This window comes from Prunus persica, chromosome G2 (assembly GCF_000346465.2).
Source record: "Prunus persica cultivar Lovell chromosome G2, Prunus_persica_NCBIv2, whole genome shotgun sequence".
Lineage (NCBI taxonomy): Eukaryota > Viridiplantae > Streptophyta > Magnoliopsida > Rosales > Rosaceae > Prunus > Prunus persica.
The window spans coordinates 21,836,982-21,856,104 of NC_034010.1; the positions used below are offsets into that span (position 1 = coordinate 21,836,982).

The window sequence follows — 19,123 nt, forward strand, 5'->3', positions numbered from 1 at the left end:
AACATCTCTTGATTAAACCCACAGAAATTTAATATTTTTATTTACTAAGGAATTAAAGTAATGGTTAAGATTAAGAATTAAGCTTCCACTTTTGAGAATTATAGAATAGTTCCAAATAATTCACCAACCAAAGAGCCCAAAAGGGTGTCAGTGATTTTCTGTTTTCTGCTGGAGTATATATTAATCAATTTAGCAAATACAACTCAAAAAGTGCAAATGAGTTTTATTTTATTTTTAGGTTAATTAAAAATAAAATGCTTTTCATAATTTCTTTAACATACTTTAACAGCTCACACTCGTAATATTTGTTTCCCTTTATAAACCTCACTCCATTGCTCACTCAACCAAATCATAGCTCTCACTCCAAAAACCAAAGCTTTCAACTTTGTAGGGAGGGCAGGCCAAAACCAGAGTTCTTGAGAGAGAGAGAGAACAGAGAAATGGAAGGGAAAGAAGAAGATGTGAGGCTGGGAGCCAACAAATTCTCAGAGAGGCAGCCCATAGGGACATCTGCACAGACAGACAAGGACTACAAGGAGCCACCACCAGCACCTCTGTTTGAGCCTGGTGAGCTCAAGTCCTGGTCTTTTTGGAGGGCTGGAATTGCTGAGTTCATAGCCACCTTCTTGTTCCTCTACATCACTGTCTTGACTGTCATGGGTGTTTCTAGATCTCGCAGCAAGTGTTCTACTGTGGGTATTCAGGGCATTGCTTGGGCCTTTGGTGGTAGCATCTTTGCCCTTGTTTACTCCACTGCTGGTATCTCAGGTATATTTCTTTATTTTTCTCTCATATTTTTCTTTCTTTTGGTTTGATCTACTACGTACTTGGCAGGCTTCCTTTCTTTTATTGTTTTTGTCTTAAAAAAAATAAAGTTGATGGGTTAAATATACCCAAAAAAAAAAAAAAATTCAGGTTTTGAGATGTTTCTTAAATTTATGTTTGGTTCCTAGGAAAGTGAGGGAAGGAAAAGTAACAGTGGCGAAAGAAAAAAAGTTCCTCTTTTACTTATGCTTTCTGAGAGAATCAAATGGAGGAGTCATGTTTGTGTATGGATTTGCTGTTTTGGTTGGGTATCTGAAAGTTTTACTGGCCATCACTTTACAGATGTTTGTATGCTTGCTGATGAAAAATAAAGAAACCACTTACTAAAAGAGAAAAAAGAAAAAAGAAGCGATCTTGTGTTTGGATATTGTGATCATCTGAAATTTCAGAGGCTTATTTCTCTAAATTCCTGTTTGGTTAGTAATGGTTACTGCTAAAACTGAGAATGGTAGAGTGAAAAAATGGGATTTGTTAAAGGTGCAAGCTTTGTTCCTGATCTCCTTGATGCTTTTAATGGCCTTTTTCACTTTACCTCACAACATTCAGAAAAATGAAAATCTTCATTTTTGTTATGCAGTATAAATTTGAAAGTTGATGGTATAAGGAAAAAAGATAATATTAACCTTGGTTTGTTGATCATTTGGTCAGGTGGTCACATAAACCCAGCCGTGACATTTGGTCTCTTCCTAGCAAGGAAGCTCTCCCTGACCAGAGCTGTATTCTATATAGTCATGCAAACCCTAGGGGCAATTGCTGGTGCTGGGGTGGTGAAGGGGTTCCAAAAGAACCAGTATGAGTTGCTGGGAGGTGGAGCTAATGTGGTGAACCATGGCTATACCAAGGGTGACGGCCTTGGTGCTGAGATTGTTGGCACTTTCGTTCTTGTGTACACTGTTTTCTCTGCCACTGATGCCAAGAGAAATGCTAGAGACTCTCATGTCCCTGTAAGTATATCTCACCTTTTCTTTTCTTTCCTGGTTTTTTGATTACCCACTTGTTTCTACACTGTCCTCTTATGATTTTCTGTGACATGGATACAATTTTATACCTGTCTACTTATATTCTCATTGCAATGCTATAGTACTGGGCATAATCCCCATTGGAGTGAGATTATTGTAAAACTAACCATTTTGATACCCTTAGCCACTGTTAATTTTAAAGTCTTATTTGGTTGAAAGTTCAATGCAGGTTTACTCATTTGCACTGAATTTTTAGTATAACAGTGTTTTCTATTTAACGCTAATGTCATTTGCACTGAATTTTTAGTAGAACAGTAAGTGTTTTCTATTTAAAGCTAATGTCATAAGCCTGATGAATCTGACTTTCTTATGGATTAAACTTTCAGTGCACTCATAATCTTCATCATTACTTTCAATCGAAGTCCTTTTTTGAAAGTTCTATGCAAGTTGACCCTCTTTTGCACTAAATTTTTAGTCAAGTGGGTTTCTATTTAAAACTAATGAGTGTGGTTCATGAATCTGACCTCCTTATGGATTTGTGGGGGTGCGAATAGTGGTTGGTGTGACACCATTCACACTCCCCAATTGTGGGAGTACTTGGGGTCACAAACTGTTAAGATTCCAAAAAAATCAGATAGTGAAAATCTTCTTTCTTGAGATTTTTACTATATACATATTGATCAACTAGTATCGTATCCACACCTCCTCAATCTAGTGATTTCTTGAGTTTGATTTTATGTTGCATAATGAAATTCTTGCATGAAGTTGCAAGTGGTACAATTTTTGGCCGCTGAATACTAAACCACCTTCCCTGTACGAATTAAAATGCAGATCTTGGCTCCACTTCCCATCGGGTTTGCAGTGTTCTTGGTGCACTTGGCAACCATCCCCATCACTGGAACCGGCATCAACCCCGCTAGGAGCCTTGGGGCTGCCATCATCTACAACAAGGACCGTGCATGGGATGATCATGTGAGTAAAACTGTTAAACATCATTTGAAGTCACATCTAAACGTGTGGTTGAGATTATATGTGTCTTAAACCTGGGATGTTTTGTTGTGTTTCAGTGGATCTTCTGGGTGGGACCATTCATCGGAGCTGCACTTGCCGCCCTCTACCATCAGATAATCATCAGAGCCATCCCATTCAAGACCAGGGATTGAGAAGTTGTCTTGTGTCTCGCCATTCAGCCTTGTGTCATAGGCCTCAACGATTATATTATCTCTTTCACTATGTTCAGATGTTGAAACTGGAATATTTGGGGTGTTATTGTGCATAAGTTATTTGCCTTGTTACATTAATGGAGAGCCTTATTTAATTTATACTTGTCATTGTGGTAATCTTTGTTGCATTAATTAGTCTGCACCAAGTTCATCTCTTTGATACCGTACGTTTTAGCCGGGGTGGTCACTGGCACAGCATGAATCAATATTCAATAAGCAAACTAGCTAGGGTGGCTGACCAGAAAAAAGTAAAAAAAAAAGAAAAAAAGAAAAAGGGCTGGCTAGCTTGAAGTTTGTATGTTTCCTGATTTGTAAGGTGTTGAACAACCCTGGAATTAGTCACTGTAAACTCGCCTTTTAATGGTTTAATCATCAAAATAAGATAGTAGATCATGGAAAATAATAAAAACACAGAAGGTTAACCTGTAATCTGACACAATGACATACTATTTCAAGTTCCAACTACAAGAACAATTCAAAAGAAGATAGGGACATGCTCTTAAATAACACTATTACGGTAACAAAGTTAACAAGAACAATTTAAAAGATAGGGAAATGCTCTCAAGTAACACTAAAACCGATCCATTATATCGGTGCTCTCAATTTAAAAGATGTAAAACATTTAGGAGGGTATATCCAATTCATACTTATAAAGATTTTTTTTAAGTGAGTGACTTTCATAGAGATGACAAATTCTTAAATACTTTCATAGAGTTGATAAAAGTCACTAGTAAATTGGCAATACTTTTGCTCTTAACAATTAGCCTTAAAAGTATAGAAAAGTCATTCATTTAATAAGCTTTTTAAAAGTTATTAACTTTTTGGATATCACCAAACTTTTAAATATTTTTTAAAAGTCATAACTGAATACCACCAAACTTTTAAATACTTTTTAAAAGTCACAATTGAATACCACTTGACTTTTATATACTCTTTAAAAGTCTAAATTGAATACCTCCAGACTTTTAAACTCTATAAAAGTCATTAAAAGTTTGAATTGGATACACCCCCCTTAAAATACCAGAAAATGCTTTGGTTAATGTAAATATTAAGAATTGAAATTATTAATTAAATGAGGATAATATGGTAAATTAACACTTTTTCATATTAAAAAAAAATTAAAAGAAAATTCAGATAATGGATCATATTTTTATGGAACACAACTACCTATTATCTTTTTTAATAAATTTTAATTTTTTTTAAAAAAGGCCTCTCACAGGCGCAGAAGCGCTTGCAGAGAGGCTAGTTATATTATACTACTCAGAAAATCATGGTGTCAGCCATGCATGATCGACAAAAGACAGAAAAGACCAAAGAGAGCAAAAATTGGCCCAATTATCTGAAAATGGATTTATTTGGAAGGAAAAAAAAAGGAGGGGAAATTCAGAACAAATGTTAGAAGGGGTGAAGAAAGGATGAGAAAAAGTATATAGAAAATAAACAAAAAATTAAAAGAGTTTTTCATTTTCCTATCTCTCATGCCCTTTCTTTAATTAAAAAGGAAAAATAATGTGGGCCTTTCAAATTTTCTGATATTCAGCTGACCCACGCCCAAACTCCAAACTCCACCTTCAACTTTAGCCTACTGAGTCGTTTCCAACTATTCTCGTTCATATTTCTCCATCTCTCAGCCTCACGCCACCACTAGCAAGGTAATAGCAACTCCTCCTTCGACAGCCTTTCAAATTCACTGTCTCGGTTTTCTAATAACGTAATTATATGTTTCTGTCATTTGGTTTCATTCTTCCTGATGCATATTCAATTCTCGGAAATGTACCTTGCTTTATAATTGTTGATCTTGTGCTGGGATGCCTTTCTCTGATAAGTAAATTGTACCCATGTAAAGCTTCCATTTTTCCTTGAATTACAGTCTTAAATTTGTTTCTTTTTAATCTGCTCGCTCTTAAGAGCAATTTGGTGAAGTGGGTAGGTACTGTTCTCCTAAAATTTACTGAAAGATTTGAACTTTGGATGTGGGATTAGAAGGGTTTTGATTAAATCTGTCATCAATTGATCAATTGATTGTCTGCCAGTATTTTCTAAATAATCTGGATGAGTATTGATGGATTTTGGATGGGTTTTTGCTGGTTTTTGTAGTTAGTTTATCTTTGGAATATCTCTCAAGTGGTTTGGTAATTTTTTTTAAAAATGATGATACCGGGGGTAGTTTAAATGGGGTTTTATTAGACAATGGAAGCCTGTGTGTCGTGGAATTCCCTTGATGCTGTAGTATTGTTAAGTCATCCAAGTTCCAAAGATGAATTCTTGTTTTAATGTTTCAGTTGTGCTTTTAATTCAATCTCCGGTATTCTTCTGAAGCGTTTGCTTATATTATCACGCAATCTTCCTCCTTTTTTTTTGTTTTGGCCAACTGATTCGCATTGGTACACTTTTGAATATTTCTTTTGTTCTAATACTTGGTTGTTATCTTGATTCCAGAATATTTTTGTCTTGTCATTTTCTGAGTTTCTATCACTAGGAAGAGCTCATACTTTCTCTTATAACGGTTTATGAGAAATTTTTATAAATTGCCTTACATAATTTTATGTACATGTTATAGGAAAAGCGCGCCTATTACATTAGAGTTTTGTGTTTTTTCTTTCTGTTGTTATTACAAATAATTTTAATATGGAAACACCAAACAAAAACCCTAATCTTCTAAGTCAACCAAACAGCGTAGTGCATGGCTGAGTTCATCTACTGCTTTTTAGTTTATAGGTAGAAATAAATCATAGCTGGAGAACTGAAGGAAGGGAACTATGTCGTTCATGAAAGGAGATTTACTTACAAGAACCAGAAAGCTGGTGAAGGGCCTGGCCAAGGCGGAGCCTGTTTGGCTCAAAGCCATGGAACGGTTTGTCCCTCTCTTTCTCACCATTCTGTGATTCTTGGAATCATTTTCTTATATTTTTTATTTAATTTTTGAAAACATAATGTTTTGGGAATTTCTCAGGGTACCGCCTGTAACATTTCCTCGGGCAGATGCAATTCAGAAAATCACTCTCCCAGAGGATGTCTACATAAAGAAGTTTTTCCAAAAGCATCCAGATTCCAAACATGAGGATGCCATCAAGTATGGTTTATCTTTGTTTTTTGTTGCAGTACTCGGTGTTCATGTTCCTCTTCATTTCATGTGCTATCAGTCTCTCAGTGTGTGAGCAAATGAGTTCTGGTCTCATTACAAATGGGGTGTTTTCATAATTTATCCTTGGCAGACAAACGTGATTAGTATTTCAGAATTGAATATGTTGTGTGAATCAGAAAGACATATTAACTTGTTATCAGAAAACACACGACATATTAACATAGCAATTATGTTTGAACAGGTTTTCTGCTTTTGATCCTCCTCCAGCCCGTATATTTGGTTTGAGGGTGCTTGAGTTGAAAGAGCAAGGGGTTTCTGAGCAGGAGGCAATGGCAGTAGCTGATGTATGTATTCACGTTTCCTGTGCCTGAAATATATGCGCTTTCTAAGTTGTTTCTAACTGTTTTTTCATGTCATCTTCTAGATGGAATACCGTATGGAGAGAAAAGGAAAGAAAATGGCATATTCTCGCTTGAAGAAAATTGCACGCCTTCAAGGGAAGAAGCCTCCTCCCAACCCATATCCCAGTGCCATCAAGGAGATACAAGCTGAGGAAAAGAAGTATGTTCGCGACCGTTTTTTCAATCCCAGGATTAGGCAAATTTTGAGGAAATTGCAAGAGGAGCATGCAGCCGAGAGGCAGGACGGACTCCGAGGGGAAGGAGGTTCCTAGTAACTTGCCATCCTTTAATAATAATTTTGGTTAGTTAGCCTCCCGAGATTTGTTATATTGACTTTAGCTTTTGATCAGGTATTAGACAAGTGTGTTGAAAAGTATTCTTTTCAAATATTTTTCTTTCATACCCTTTTCTCGAAGGTTAGAGAAATGCTATACATTTGTGAAATTGGCATTATATGGAGGTTACACTATGTGCCTAACCGTGCGTGTTCAACTCTTTACCTAACCCCTACTCAACAATACATATTGCAAGCGTTTGGATTTGGAAGGTTTAACCTCTTGGTTTAGTGGTTTGATATGAGTCTACTTTTTCAAGACCCATTGCTTTCCAAGCCAATTTGCAGTATGCAGGTATACAATAAAGGACAATGTAGAACACATCACTAATAGTAGCAGTGCTCATGGCTAGTGAGAAACGCTTGTTACATATTATGATTGCTATCACCGTTTCACACAAGTTTTTCTGCATGGCCAGTAGATATTGTGGTTTACAATGTGTTCAAGAGGTGGGTTCAATTCAATCCAACATCTCTCATTTAGTGAGAGCTAATTGGCTAGGCTGGCCGGCAATGACATACAGAGTTCAACTAGTATTTAATGTGCCTATTGAATGTATGCATTTCCAGGTAAAAGGCTTCTCAGCCTTCCATAAACTCTTTTGTCACAGCTTTGAAAGATTTGACTTGAAATTTATTGTAAGGGGGTCCATTGTATCCTATCAACAAATCTATCATTTCACAGACTGAATCCCCGACAGAAACTACTGTTTTTAACCGTCATGATGTCAAACGAATTTACAGTCGACAATTGAGCATGGCGAATATGGTGAAAGGAGAACAAACTAACTAATAAACTTGTGAGAGCTTGTATGCTTACATTTTGTTCGTGGACGACTTTCAATCGTTAACGCAAAGTGAAATTTACATGCATTAACGAGTGTGCAACTGTCGGTTGTTGTGTGCATTAATCGGTCTCAAAAGTCATCTCTGCGGTTGATTATGATTAAGGTGTAGATGTGATAACTGTATTTGATATTAAAGGACTAAAAAAAAAAGAATTGTTTATAGTCAGAGAACCTGGGTTCTGTCAACATCTGCCTTAATCAATTCCCACCAAGAAATGCAGCTGATCGTAAGTTTGTTTCATGTATTCATAGAATAGATAGCTAAATAATGTTTTCTTATACTTAAATCTAAAATTGGAAATTTTCTAGGCGACCAAACAAGTCCCAACACTAATTTCTTGCACGTAATCTGAAAGTTGAAACACAAATTTAGATAAGATAGCTGCAATTGTCTAGGCCTACACCAGATGAAAGTATGGCCACCAATAAAAGTAGTGATAAAGTCATTTAACTCTTCAAGGCTCCAACTACTCCAACCAACCCCCCATAGAAATTATTATCTACTTTGCTCGGAAGATGATCTAACCTCCAACCAGTCCCCAACGTCCCCTGCCTTCATGTATTGAAGTTTTGCTACAATTTTCTTCACCGCAAATCAGTCTTGCAATTTTCAAATGACAAAGTCTAAGTGATGGAGAAAAACTTCCTTGTCCTTATCGGTATACAAGTATGTTTTTATCTTTCTCGTCACGTAATTACGTCATGTAAATGTTTTTCTGAAAAATCAACCCAGATAACACAGTCCAAACATTAATGCTGCATATGTGATTTATATAAGTTATAACACAACTTTTTTTTTTTCACGTTAAAGAATGAACCAAATTAAATCCAGCCCAATTATTCCAAACATCCAGTCTCATGGCCATTTTCTGGTGAGACTGTTTAATGCTCACTTTGAATTCGACCTGCTTGGTTTGAACAATTAATTCATCCTTGCAGTCAGCTGTAGGTGAGTTATTGTATCGACAATTGGAATAATTACTAATTACCATCACTGAAATGTCTGATATATAATTGTATGTTATTAGATTGTTACTATTTATACCACATTTACGGTTTATATTACCGATAACCTTTTTAATAAAGATAAATCCTATATATACTATTATGCGAGTATTGCACGTGATTCATCTAGCACATGAAAAAGATGAAAGCGATGGGTGTACCATCTTTTACCCCTACAGAGATAATAAACAACTAATTGGCTGAATATCCGTACTTACGAATTACAGTTTCATATTTATATTTATAAAAAAAAAAGTATTTTTCGTGCGTATATATGTTAAACTGTAATTTGCACGTAAAAAGAATCCAAGCAATGTTTATTAAATTATGCAAATAATTAAATAAATGGGAATTTTATGTAGACCCATGACCCATCAATGTGCAATATTCTCATGCACATTTTCAACCCCAACCACATTTCCAGCCAAAACAAGAAAAATACTTCCCTGCGTTAATTAATTTGTAGACCCAGCAAGCAGGGACATCACGGTAATTTCAACCCCAACTCCCTCATTTAAAACCCCCGCCTTCAATCTCACACCATCCCTCGCTCAAAAAGCAGACGCAGAGAGAGAGAAAAGAAAGAGAGGCTTCAGTTTCCCAAAAGATGTCGTCGCAGAAGCAACGGCGGAGCTTCCCGTCCATTACGGCGTGCGACACAAGCGAAACGGCGTCGTACGAGTCGATCGCGGCCGACCTCGACGGCACGCTCCTCATCTCCCGGAGCTCGTTCCCTTACTTCATGCTCGTCGCCATTGAAGCCGGCAGTCTCCTCCGAGGCCTCGTCCTCCTCCTCTCCCTCCCTCTCATCATCATCTCCTACTTCTTCTTCTCCGAAGCCCTCGGCATCCAAATCCTCATCTTCATCTCCTTTTCAGGCCTCAAAATCCGCGACATCGAGCTCGCCTCCCGCGCCGTCCTCCCCCGGTACACAAAAATCAAATAAAAAGCAATTTCATTTGAAAATAAACATTTAAATTTGACATTTTTTATTTAATTTTTTGAATTGATCAGGTTTTATGCCGCGGACGTGAGGGCGGAGAGTTTCGAGGTGTTTGACAAGTGCAAGAGGAAGGTGGTGGTGACTGCGAATCCGACGGTGATGGTGGAGCCGTTCGTGAAGGATTTTTTGGGCGGCGATAAGGTGCTGGGCACGGAGATCGAGGTGAACCCCAAGACGAAGAAGGCTACCGGGTTTGTGAAGAAGCCGGGGGTTTTAGTTGGGAAATTGAAGCGTTTGGCGGTTCTGAAGGAGTTCGGCGACGAAGTTCCGGATCTTGGGATTGGAGATCGGAGCTCCGACCATGATTACATGTCACTTTGCAAGGTCAGTACTAGCACTTCTGCTACTTCACATTTTTGCTTACTTATTTCATTTATTTTGGTTTTTTTTTTTCCTTTCTAATTTGTTATAGTAAAAGCATGGGACCCACATAATTTAACTTCCCCAACTACTTGCCTGCTAAAATTGTATGTTGTCCATTCAATGGAATTGTGAATCTGTGATGGTAAGGAAAGGAAATCATTAAGTCCATTATTGTTAATGCATAATTTGGAAATGCAACCATTAAATGATCATAACCTACTGCATCTCCTTTAAACATTTTAAGCAAGGAATCTTATCGTCAAGTCTAAAAAAGAATAATAATAAAACTTAGTTACAAGTATGCCTATATACCATGTTGAATTCATTGCGGATAATTATTCTAAGACATTTGAAACTTGTTCCATAATTATGATCAGATATCTATTCAGCAAATTTATAATAAGCTAATATGGTTTTTTAATTCTTTGGCTAAAAAGGAGCAGTTGAATGATAATGCTTATATTTGGTTTCATTATCTTCATTTTGATACGAGCTTTCGTGTTAAGTTTGATTTGTATTGTTGTAAGATCTGTCACGACTGTGTATTACTTTTTGAGTTTAAAAAATATATTGCATTTTAATTAAATTATATCATAAATACCATGTGCTGGTTGGTGGAATTTATATCTGATTTTAATTTGAAATAAGATTGGCTCCTTTAATTTATTCAGCTGTTTCATGTGAATTTTTGCTGACTCTGGTGTGGCTAATCAAATGTTGGGCAGGAGGGCTACATGGTGCACCCAAGCAAATCAGCCCGTCCAGTCTCCAAAAACCGTCTCAAGAGCCAAATAATTTTCCATGATGGACGCCTAGTGCAGCGCCCGGACCCACTCAACGCCATCCTAACGTATCTCTGGCTGCCATTTGGCTTCATCCTGTGTATAATGCGTGTGTACATCAACCTCCCTCTCCCCGAGCGCATCGTAACGTACACCTACGCAATGCTGGGGATCAAGCTCGTGATCCGCGGCAACCGGCCCCCACCGCCCTCTCCCGGTACCCCCGGCAACCTCTACGTGTGCAATCACCGTACAGCGCTCGACCCGATCATCATCGCCATTGCGCTCGGACGCAAAGTCTCGTGTGTGTCGTACAGCGTAAGCCGGCTCTCGAGGTTTCTCTCGCCAATCCCAACCATTGCTTTGACCCGCGATCGTGAGGCTGACGCTGCCCGCTTATCAGCGCTTCTCCAGAAGGGAGACCTCGTGGTGTGCCCTGAGGGCACCACGTGTCGCGAGCCCTTCTTGCTGCGATTCAGTGCTCTGTTCGCAGAGATGAGCGATAGGATCGTTCCCGTGGCGGTCAACTGCAAGCAGAACATGTTCTACGGGACCACGGTGCGCGGGGTCAAGTTCTGGGACCCGTATTTCTTCTTCATGAACCCGAGGCCCACTTACGAGGCGACGTTTCTGGACCGGTTGCCGAGCGACATGTCGTGCAAGGCTGGGAAGTCGGCGATTGAGGTGGCGAATTATGTGCAGAAGGTGTTGGGCGATGTGCTGGGGTTTGAGCGCACGGGATTGACGAGGAAGGACAAGTATTTGTTGCTGGGAGGGAATGATGGCAAGGTGGAGTCTATGTACAATGCAAAGAAGTGAAGGTGCGTGATGTGGGAGGGTATTTTGGTCATTTGCAGTGATAGGAGAAGAGATAATGTGTTCAGAAGGGTATATTGGTCTAAGTATAGAGAAGTTTTATGTGAATTTGGATAATGTGATTGATTAAGTCTCCATCCATATGAAGTTGTTTCTTGTTGTTATGTTAATCTATTATAATATTTAATATTTATATTCCTCCGGGCTGTTTTATTTTACGTTGGAGAGAAAATATTGGTCCAGTATTCGGGATATCCACAGGAGGAGGACTTAGATCGAGAATCCCAAGCCACTAGTATGCCTCGAAACCAGTTTGATGTTCCTGCTGGTATCTCAACAGGTTGTGGGATAAGCTTAGCCTCTCTTGGGCTGTTGTTTCCTCGGCGTGGTGAAGCCGTTGCTCGCTCGACCATAAGTTTCCTGCCAACTTTGGAAAGCCTTAGCTTGGTTATCCATTTTTTCTAGCATATGGATCATTAGCTGTTCCAATGATGGTTGTTTAGGCTGTGCTGCCTGAACATCTTCAACTTCAATTTCATCAGCAGCAGCAGCATTGGTTTCGTTGGAAAGATTCATTGGTGGGGGAGAACTGTCTTTCAAATAGAGTTTCCTGCGAGTTTTATTGACCATACAAGATTAGTCCCACTAGGCATGCTAGAAATATGATAGTCGGGTTTTTGAACATTGTGATGCCCCTGGCAGCTAGCAGGCTGTACTTTAGCAACTATCGGCTTTGCTTGCGTGTCAAGGAAATGGATTAAAAGAGACCTGGGCCTGAGATGGGCTCAGAGACTATTCCTTGGGGGATTGCGATAGACTTGCCACTACTAGTGATACTCTTCTAGTAGAAAGTGTTTATGCTGTGGATGTATTGCGTTCTTGTGATCTTTTCTTTTAATCAAAGCTACTGTGCTCTAAAGAGGGGAATTTGGCTTTAAATAGGTTCTTTTCTATGCCTCAATGAAGACGACTTTCATATCTCAATTATGATGGAATAAAACGCATGATGGATGGTGGTTTAACCCGTCATCGGGCAGAGAATTCAATAACAGCTTTTTGTATATAAACTGTCCGATGGACATAGTACATTAGTACATTTACCAGTAACCAAATACGTGCTCAAAAAGACTGAAATGAACTTAAGTGCAATAAAATAGGGTCCAACAGAAAAGTATGAATCAAAAGAGAAGAGCATAGAAAAGCATAAACGAAATCAAACAAGAATGTTCCATCGACATATCATAGTTTTTGCATCACATATAGCAATCATCATTGAGCATATGATTTAATATGATAGTCCAAGAAAGTACTTTCTCATATTCTTTTGTTTATGATTTGGCGGTTTTCTAGTTCACATTTGAATGAAGAACAAACCATTTAAAACCTTTGTTAATTAAGTGAGAGTGTATCATCTGCATTTATTCTCAACAGACCAGAAAATAGCTGTAACTACATTACATTCAGCTCATACAGATTTTCGAAGATTTTGGTTGTGTTCCGACAAGGAATGAGAGAGAGAAAGACGGGGCGACTGGGGTGCTGGGTTGGTTGAGTAGGAGGTTGGGTTTTGGGTGGCGCGTGGTGGCTGTTGTGGCTTTTCCGTCTGGGGTGGGAAGGTTCTCGCCGTTGTGGTCGAACATGTCGTGGCATTTGACGACTTTGGGGTTGTCGACATCGTGGAAGATTTCGATCTCGCTGCAGATTTGGTTGTCGACCCGGTTCCTTGTAGACGATGCTTTCGGTTCCGATCCGAGTCGAAAACCGTGACCCACCTTCTCACCTCTGAGAAGCAACGGATAGACAAGGTGATGGGGTTAGGCTACCAGGGATTAACTTGAATCTTCAGCTATTCATCACTTTTTCTTATTTTTAGGACTCAAAATGTTGTCCACTGATCACATTCACAAATTCATTTGTCATGTATAAAAATTGATTTCCACGAGTCTTCTTGTGCATTAATCCCAAAATGAATGAACTTCTTATATTCATACCCAACAAAAAATAAAAAATAAAAGAAGAAAAATGCGATTACCTGATATTAAGACCTTCAAAATTTAGTCAATTATTGAAGTCTCAATTCAATTTATGGGCACTTGCATCTTGAAAATTAGTGGGCACTTGCGTCTTAAGTTCTAGAAGTAGCAGATGAATGATATATGCAGTCCTCTTTTTTCATGTTTTGTGTTGAATAAATTCATGTGTGAATATGTGAAACATGTTACAAAGTGACACACTTATATTTTGCATTATAAAATCCCAATTCTTTTTTCTCAAAGTTGTGCTTTTGGTGGAAACAAAGAGTCCAAGTCTTTAAAGTCAAGTCATCAATACTTACACTACGACATAATAATTAAAAATTATTATGTTGATTTTGAATTAAGACCCATGTTCTGATTTTGATTTGGATTTTAAAAAAAATTTAATATGAAAAAAAAACTAATTTACTATATTATTCTTATTTATTGAAAAATTTAATTGCTTAATAAATTCTTTAATCAAGGAAAATTTTTAGTATTTTGAATGTTTCACTATTATCTATCTTTGCCATTTTCTAGATATGTCGATAAATATGATCAATTCATTTTAAGGGGGCACTTTCCTTTGATAGAATTTTCAAGTCAAAATCTCATTGAAAATTTGAAAAGCACAAATTACATAATAAAGCATTTAGTCCTCAATTCAAATATGATACATTCGTAACACTCGTGTTGACATTGATTTAATGCGAGGGTGACATGTCTTATTTACATGGGCGTTGTATGTACATTTCAGTTTCATTCATGGCTAGTCGAACCTATTATTCATTGAAGCATCGATGATGGAAAACAGAAGCCAGCTGATTCTGGCCTTTGATAATTCTAACTTCATTTATCCATGGTAGACATTGGGGGTGTACTCATATTTCTCTAGTTTATTTAAAATTTAGTTTGAAATTTAGCAATCTTGATTTCAATTTACCATTCATGGTTTCAATTCACTTTCTTCTGTAAATTTGGTTTGAAATTTTCTCGTTGGACCATGTGACATGTTTTGTTATCGACACTTCCCCTAGTTTCTTTTTCATCTCCCCAATTCACCTTTTCGCATTTTCATGTGTTTTATAAAATTTCGGCTACCGACAGAGAAAAGATCAAGCCACTTTTCCTAATACTTATCATTCTTTGTTGTTCTAGGAAAGCAAACAGCAAACAGCAAACAGCAAACAGGGTTGAAAACAGAGGCATGCACACCATGCGTAGACAAAAAGTCGGTGTTACATTACAATGGCTCACTATCATCAGCTGTTGTTGGAAGGCAAATCACCATCTCAAGTCCAAGTCAATTACATGCATACTATTCTTCGTAAGACTTTGTTATTTTTCCCCCTATATCTTTGACATTATATTGCATTCATAAACGCTAAATAGTTGTGCCTCTTGATTGAATCGTGTTGATCTCGCATTTGAATCTATTAACATGCAGGGTCATGGGATGTGCTTGAAACTCTTACTTGCATTTGCGCTGCTTTTGCTGCAGTGCGTCGACGGAGGAGAAGTTAGTCGCAAGCACAGGGATGCTAACGTGACTGGGAGGTGCATAGAGAAGGAAAGGCAAGCACTCCTTGCATTCAAACGTGGCCTGGTGGATAAGTTCGATGTCCTCTCTTCATGGGGTTCAGAAGCTCAGAAACAAGATTGTTGCAGATGGATAGGAGTCTCTTGTAGCAACCAAACAGGTCATGTTCTTCAACTTGACCTTTCATACAAAGTTGTGGGCGCACATTCATGGAATTATTCTTTATTGGAAGGTAAGATGATTAGTCCTAAACTGATTGAGTTGCAGTATTTACACCATTTGGACCTTCATGAGATTAATTTCAATGGGAGCCATATTCCAGATTTCATCGGTTCTCTATCCAATTTAAGATACCTTGATCTGTCTTATACTAATTTTGGAGGCAAGTTTCCAAGTCAGGTCGGAAATCTGACAAACTTGCAGCATCTGGACTTGAGATTTAATGACTTTATAAATGCAGAAAATCTCGATTGGCTTCCACTTCTTTCGTCATTAAGATATTTGGACTTGAGTGGCACGAATCTTAACAATGTTTTCGATTGGCCGGAAGCCATTAATAAGCTTCCTGAACTAACAAACTTGACACTATGGGAGTGCGATCTTCCTTCTCCAATTCTTTCCCCTCTTTCTTACATAAACTCTTCTAAATCTCTTGCTAGCGTTGACCTTCTTGGGAACCATTTGAGTACTTCTTCAATATTTCTATGGTTGTCCAACTATAGTACCAGCCTTGTTTATCTTGACCTCTCTAATAACCTTCTAGAATCTAGTCGGTTCAGTTCCTGATGTTTTGGGAAACATGAGCTCTCTAGCACATCTTAAGCTCTTGAACAACCAACTTGAAGGAGGGGATCCGCATTCTTTTTCCAGATTATGTAGTTTGCAAATATTGGATCTTGCAACGAATCGTCTAAATGTGAGTGGACAACTTGCTAAGTTTGTTCAAATATTGTTCTCTACATGTGCTCAAAATTCATTGGAGATTTTGGATCTCTCTTGGAATGGTATTGCAGGGTCATTACCTGATCTTACAAAGCTTTCATCTTTGGCAGCCTTGCTTCTAAATAACAATAAATTCAGCGGAGTAATTTCAGGAACTCATTTCTCAAAACTCTCCAAATTACAGGTTTTGGATTTCTCTTGGAATGATCTTGCAGGGTCATTACCTGATCTTACAAACCTTTCATCTTTGGAAATCTTGCTTCTTTATAACAATCAATTAAGCAGAGGGATACCTGAAAGTATAGGGCGAATGTCGAAGCTCAAAATTATTGATTTTCACATGAAATTCTTTGGAGTGATTTCAGAAACTCATTTCTCAACACTCTCCAAATTACAGTATTTGGATCTGTCTTCTCAAAACTCTTCTAACTCACTAGTTTTAGACATCCATGCTGATTGGATTCCTCCTTTCCAACTGTATTCCATAAATTTGGGGTCTTGCAAGATGGGTCTGCATTTCCCAAAGTGGCTTCAAACTCAAAAACAAATCAAATACCTTGATATTTCTGATGCTGGAATTTCCGACATCCTTCCAAGTTGGTTTTGGAGTTTGTGTCGCAATGTGGAATTTATGAATCTCACAGGCAACCAAATTAGAGGTTCATTTGCAAATTTGACATTGGAATTTTCATATTCCCCTGAACTACATCTGAGTTCTAACAAGTTGGAAGGTCCAATCCCCTCAGTTCTATCAACAGCCTCATATCTGGATCTCTCTCATAATAAACTTTCAGGGTCAATTTCGTTCTTGTGTTCAAGTGCAGCTATTGGTTTAAGCTTTCTTGACCTCTCAAGAAATAATGTTTCTAGAGAAGTTCCAGATTGCTTGACACATTTGGAAAATCTAGTGATGCTAGATTTGAGTTACAATGCTTTGTCCGGGAAAATTCCTACAACAATAGGCTCCGTATTTCGGATTGAAACACTCAAATTGAGAAGCAATAGATTTGTGGGACAATTGCCTTTGTCGTTGAAGAATTGCACGAGTTTAGTACTCGTTGATGTTGGGGACAATAAATTATCCAGACCCATACCTAAATGGTTAGGGGTTAGCTTAAGGAACTTGGTTATCCTGATGCTTTCGTCTAATCACTTCAATGGAAGCTTGCCTGCACAAATATGCCATCTAACAGATATTCAAATTTTGGATTTTTCCATGAACAACATCTCTGGAAGCATACCCAAGTGCCTCAACAATTTAACTACTCTGGTTCAGAAAGGAAAATCAAGTCTGGAAATCACACATTTTTTGGAACATTCAAATGGTACAACTACCTATGAGGATGATGCAACATTCATATGGAAAGGAAGAATGTACTCATATAAAAACACTTTGGGGCTTGTGAAGAGAATTGATTTGTCAAGCAATATATTAACAGGGGAGATTCCAAGTGAAATCACTCATCTTGTTGGGTTGGTTTCTTTAAACCTGTCGGAAAACCAATTAACAGGTCAAATCATTCCAGAGATTGGAAACTTGCAGTCACTAGAGGCCCTTGATCTGTCAAGGAACCAGATAGAAGGAAGAATTCCAACAAGCCTTGCTCGAATTGATCGTCTCGATTTCTTGGACTTGTCATTTAACAACTTATCTGGCGGAATTCCAATCGGGACTCAGCTCCAAAGCTTTGATCCCTCTGTTTATGCTGGAAATCCTCAACTCTGTGGAGCTCCACTTAAAAAGATGTGTGCTGCTCAACATGTGCAAACTGACTTGAGCAATCAAGAGGATGATAAGGATGAGATTATAACACTGGGATTTTACATCAGTATGGGGGTTGGGTTTGCAGCTGGATTTTGGGGAGTTTGCTGCACTTTGATATTCAAGAGGTCATAGAGATACGCATACTTCAAGTTCCTGAATGGTTTAAATGATTGGCTTTATGTGAGAGTAGCTTTGATCAAGCGGCAACTCAAGGATATGCTGAATAGATAAGCTGTAAGTACATGAATTCTTCTGTTTTTAAACAACAAAACATATGGAGTTAAGCTATTTTTGTTTAAATTGGTTTTCATCAAAACTTATGGGTGCTTGTTTGCTTGTATCTTTAGCTCCAGCATCTTCGGAGTCGGAGGCAACCTCCATGCGTCAGTTGACTTGAAGAGTGCATAGTTGCCATGGAAGCAATGATATATCTGCACAAGTTTTCAAGTATTGGTTTAAATGATTGGCTTTGTTTGAGGATTTGTTACTGTATCTTTGTTTGTAAGCAATTATGTAGTGGGAATTTTCCTTGGTAAATGATTTGTTACTGTGTCTTGTTTGTAAGCAATTATAAAGAGGACGTCTCCAAACAATTGTTTCCCAAGAATTTTATTTTCTGCAGAAAGCCAATTATGAATTGGTATCCTCTGTTTTTCATCAGAAAGAATACACCAGGAATCTTTTATGTATTATGTACACAAATTACAAGCTTTTTTCCTCCCAGTGTAGTTTACATCATTTTTTTTTTCCATTTTTCTAGAGTAATTCATATACTGGAAATATTTAATGGACAAGAAATCAAATCAAATCAAAGAATTCAAATACAACATATCTCGCTGAAAAATGACCAAAATCTTAATATCATGGAACTAAGTGAAGTTTTGACTTTCGTGGTTCGAAACCTTATGAGCAACATTCTATATGTGCTGAGAGCCAAACTGAGAAGTGTCAAATTCAGTACCAAATCCTTGGGGAGCGTTCGTTTGATATCCTATTCAAGTATGAAACTCAAAAAATTTTATTTTTCTTAAAAACTAGGAATTCGGGCTCGTTTTACCTTTGGGCCTGCCCTATTACATGGGACCTACCAATTGCCCCGGCAACTGAAGCCAACTGGAACCCGCTCCTGGGGCTTGGGCCCCCTCCTGTCCGAGTAGTTTGAACCGCTGGAAGTGCTCTCAGAGACGTACCCAAACGTGGTCGTTCCATTTTGGGTA

General features: G+C 38.0%; 3 protein-coding genes across 4 annotated transcripts; all 3 read left to right on the forward strand.

Moving 5' to 3' along the window:
• LOC18786880 (aquaporin PIP1-2) lies at positions 314-3,124 on the forward strand. Its single transcript, XM_020556696.1, has 4 exons — positions 314-768; positions 1,474-1,769; positions 2,616-2,756; positions 2,852-3,124. Exons 1-4 carry the CDS (start codon positions 441-443, stop codon positions 2,945-2,947), a joined length of 861 nt encoding a protein of 286 aa, XP_020412285.1. The 5' UTR covers positions 314-440; the 3' UTR covers positions 2,948-3,124.
• On the forward strand, positions 4,531-6,990 carry LOC18784928. Of its 2 annotated transcripts, none has more exons than XM_007218412.2 (5): positions 4,531-4,659; positions 5,726-5,861; positions 5,961-6,080; positions 6,334-6,436; positions 6,517-6,990. In XM_007218412.2, exons 2-5 carry the CDS (start codon positions 5,767-5,769, stop codon positions 6,763-6,765), a joined length of 567 nt encoding a protein of 188 aa, XP_007218474.1. In that variant the 5' UTR covers positions 4,531-4,659; positions 5,726-5,766; the 3' UTR covers positions 6,766-6,990. The 2 variants fall into 2 exon arrangements, with proteins under 2 accessions (XP_007218474.1, XP_020412286.1); XM_020556697.1 differs by having other exon boundaries at positions 4,532-4,659; positions 5,719-5,861.
• Positions 9,215-11,853, forward strand: LOC18785057 (probable glycerol-3-phosphate acyltransferase 8). Its single transcript, XM_007218973.2, has 3 exons — positions 9,215-9,607; positions 9,695-10,007; positions 10,772-11,853. Exons 1-3 carry the CDS (start codon positions 9,288-9,290, stop codon positions 11,645-11,647), a joined length of 1,509 nt encoding a protein of 502 aa, XP_007219035.1. The 5' UTR covers positions 9,215-9,287; the 3' UTR covers positions 11,648-11,853.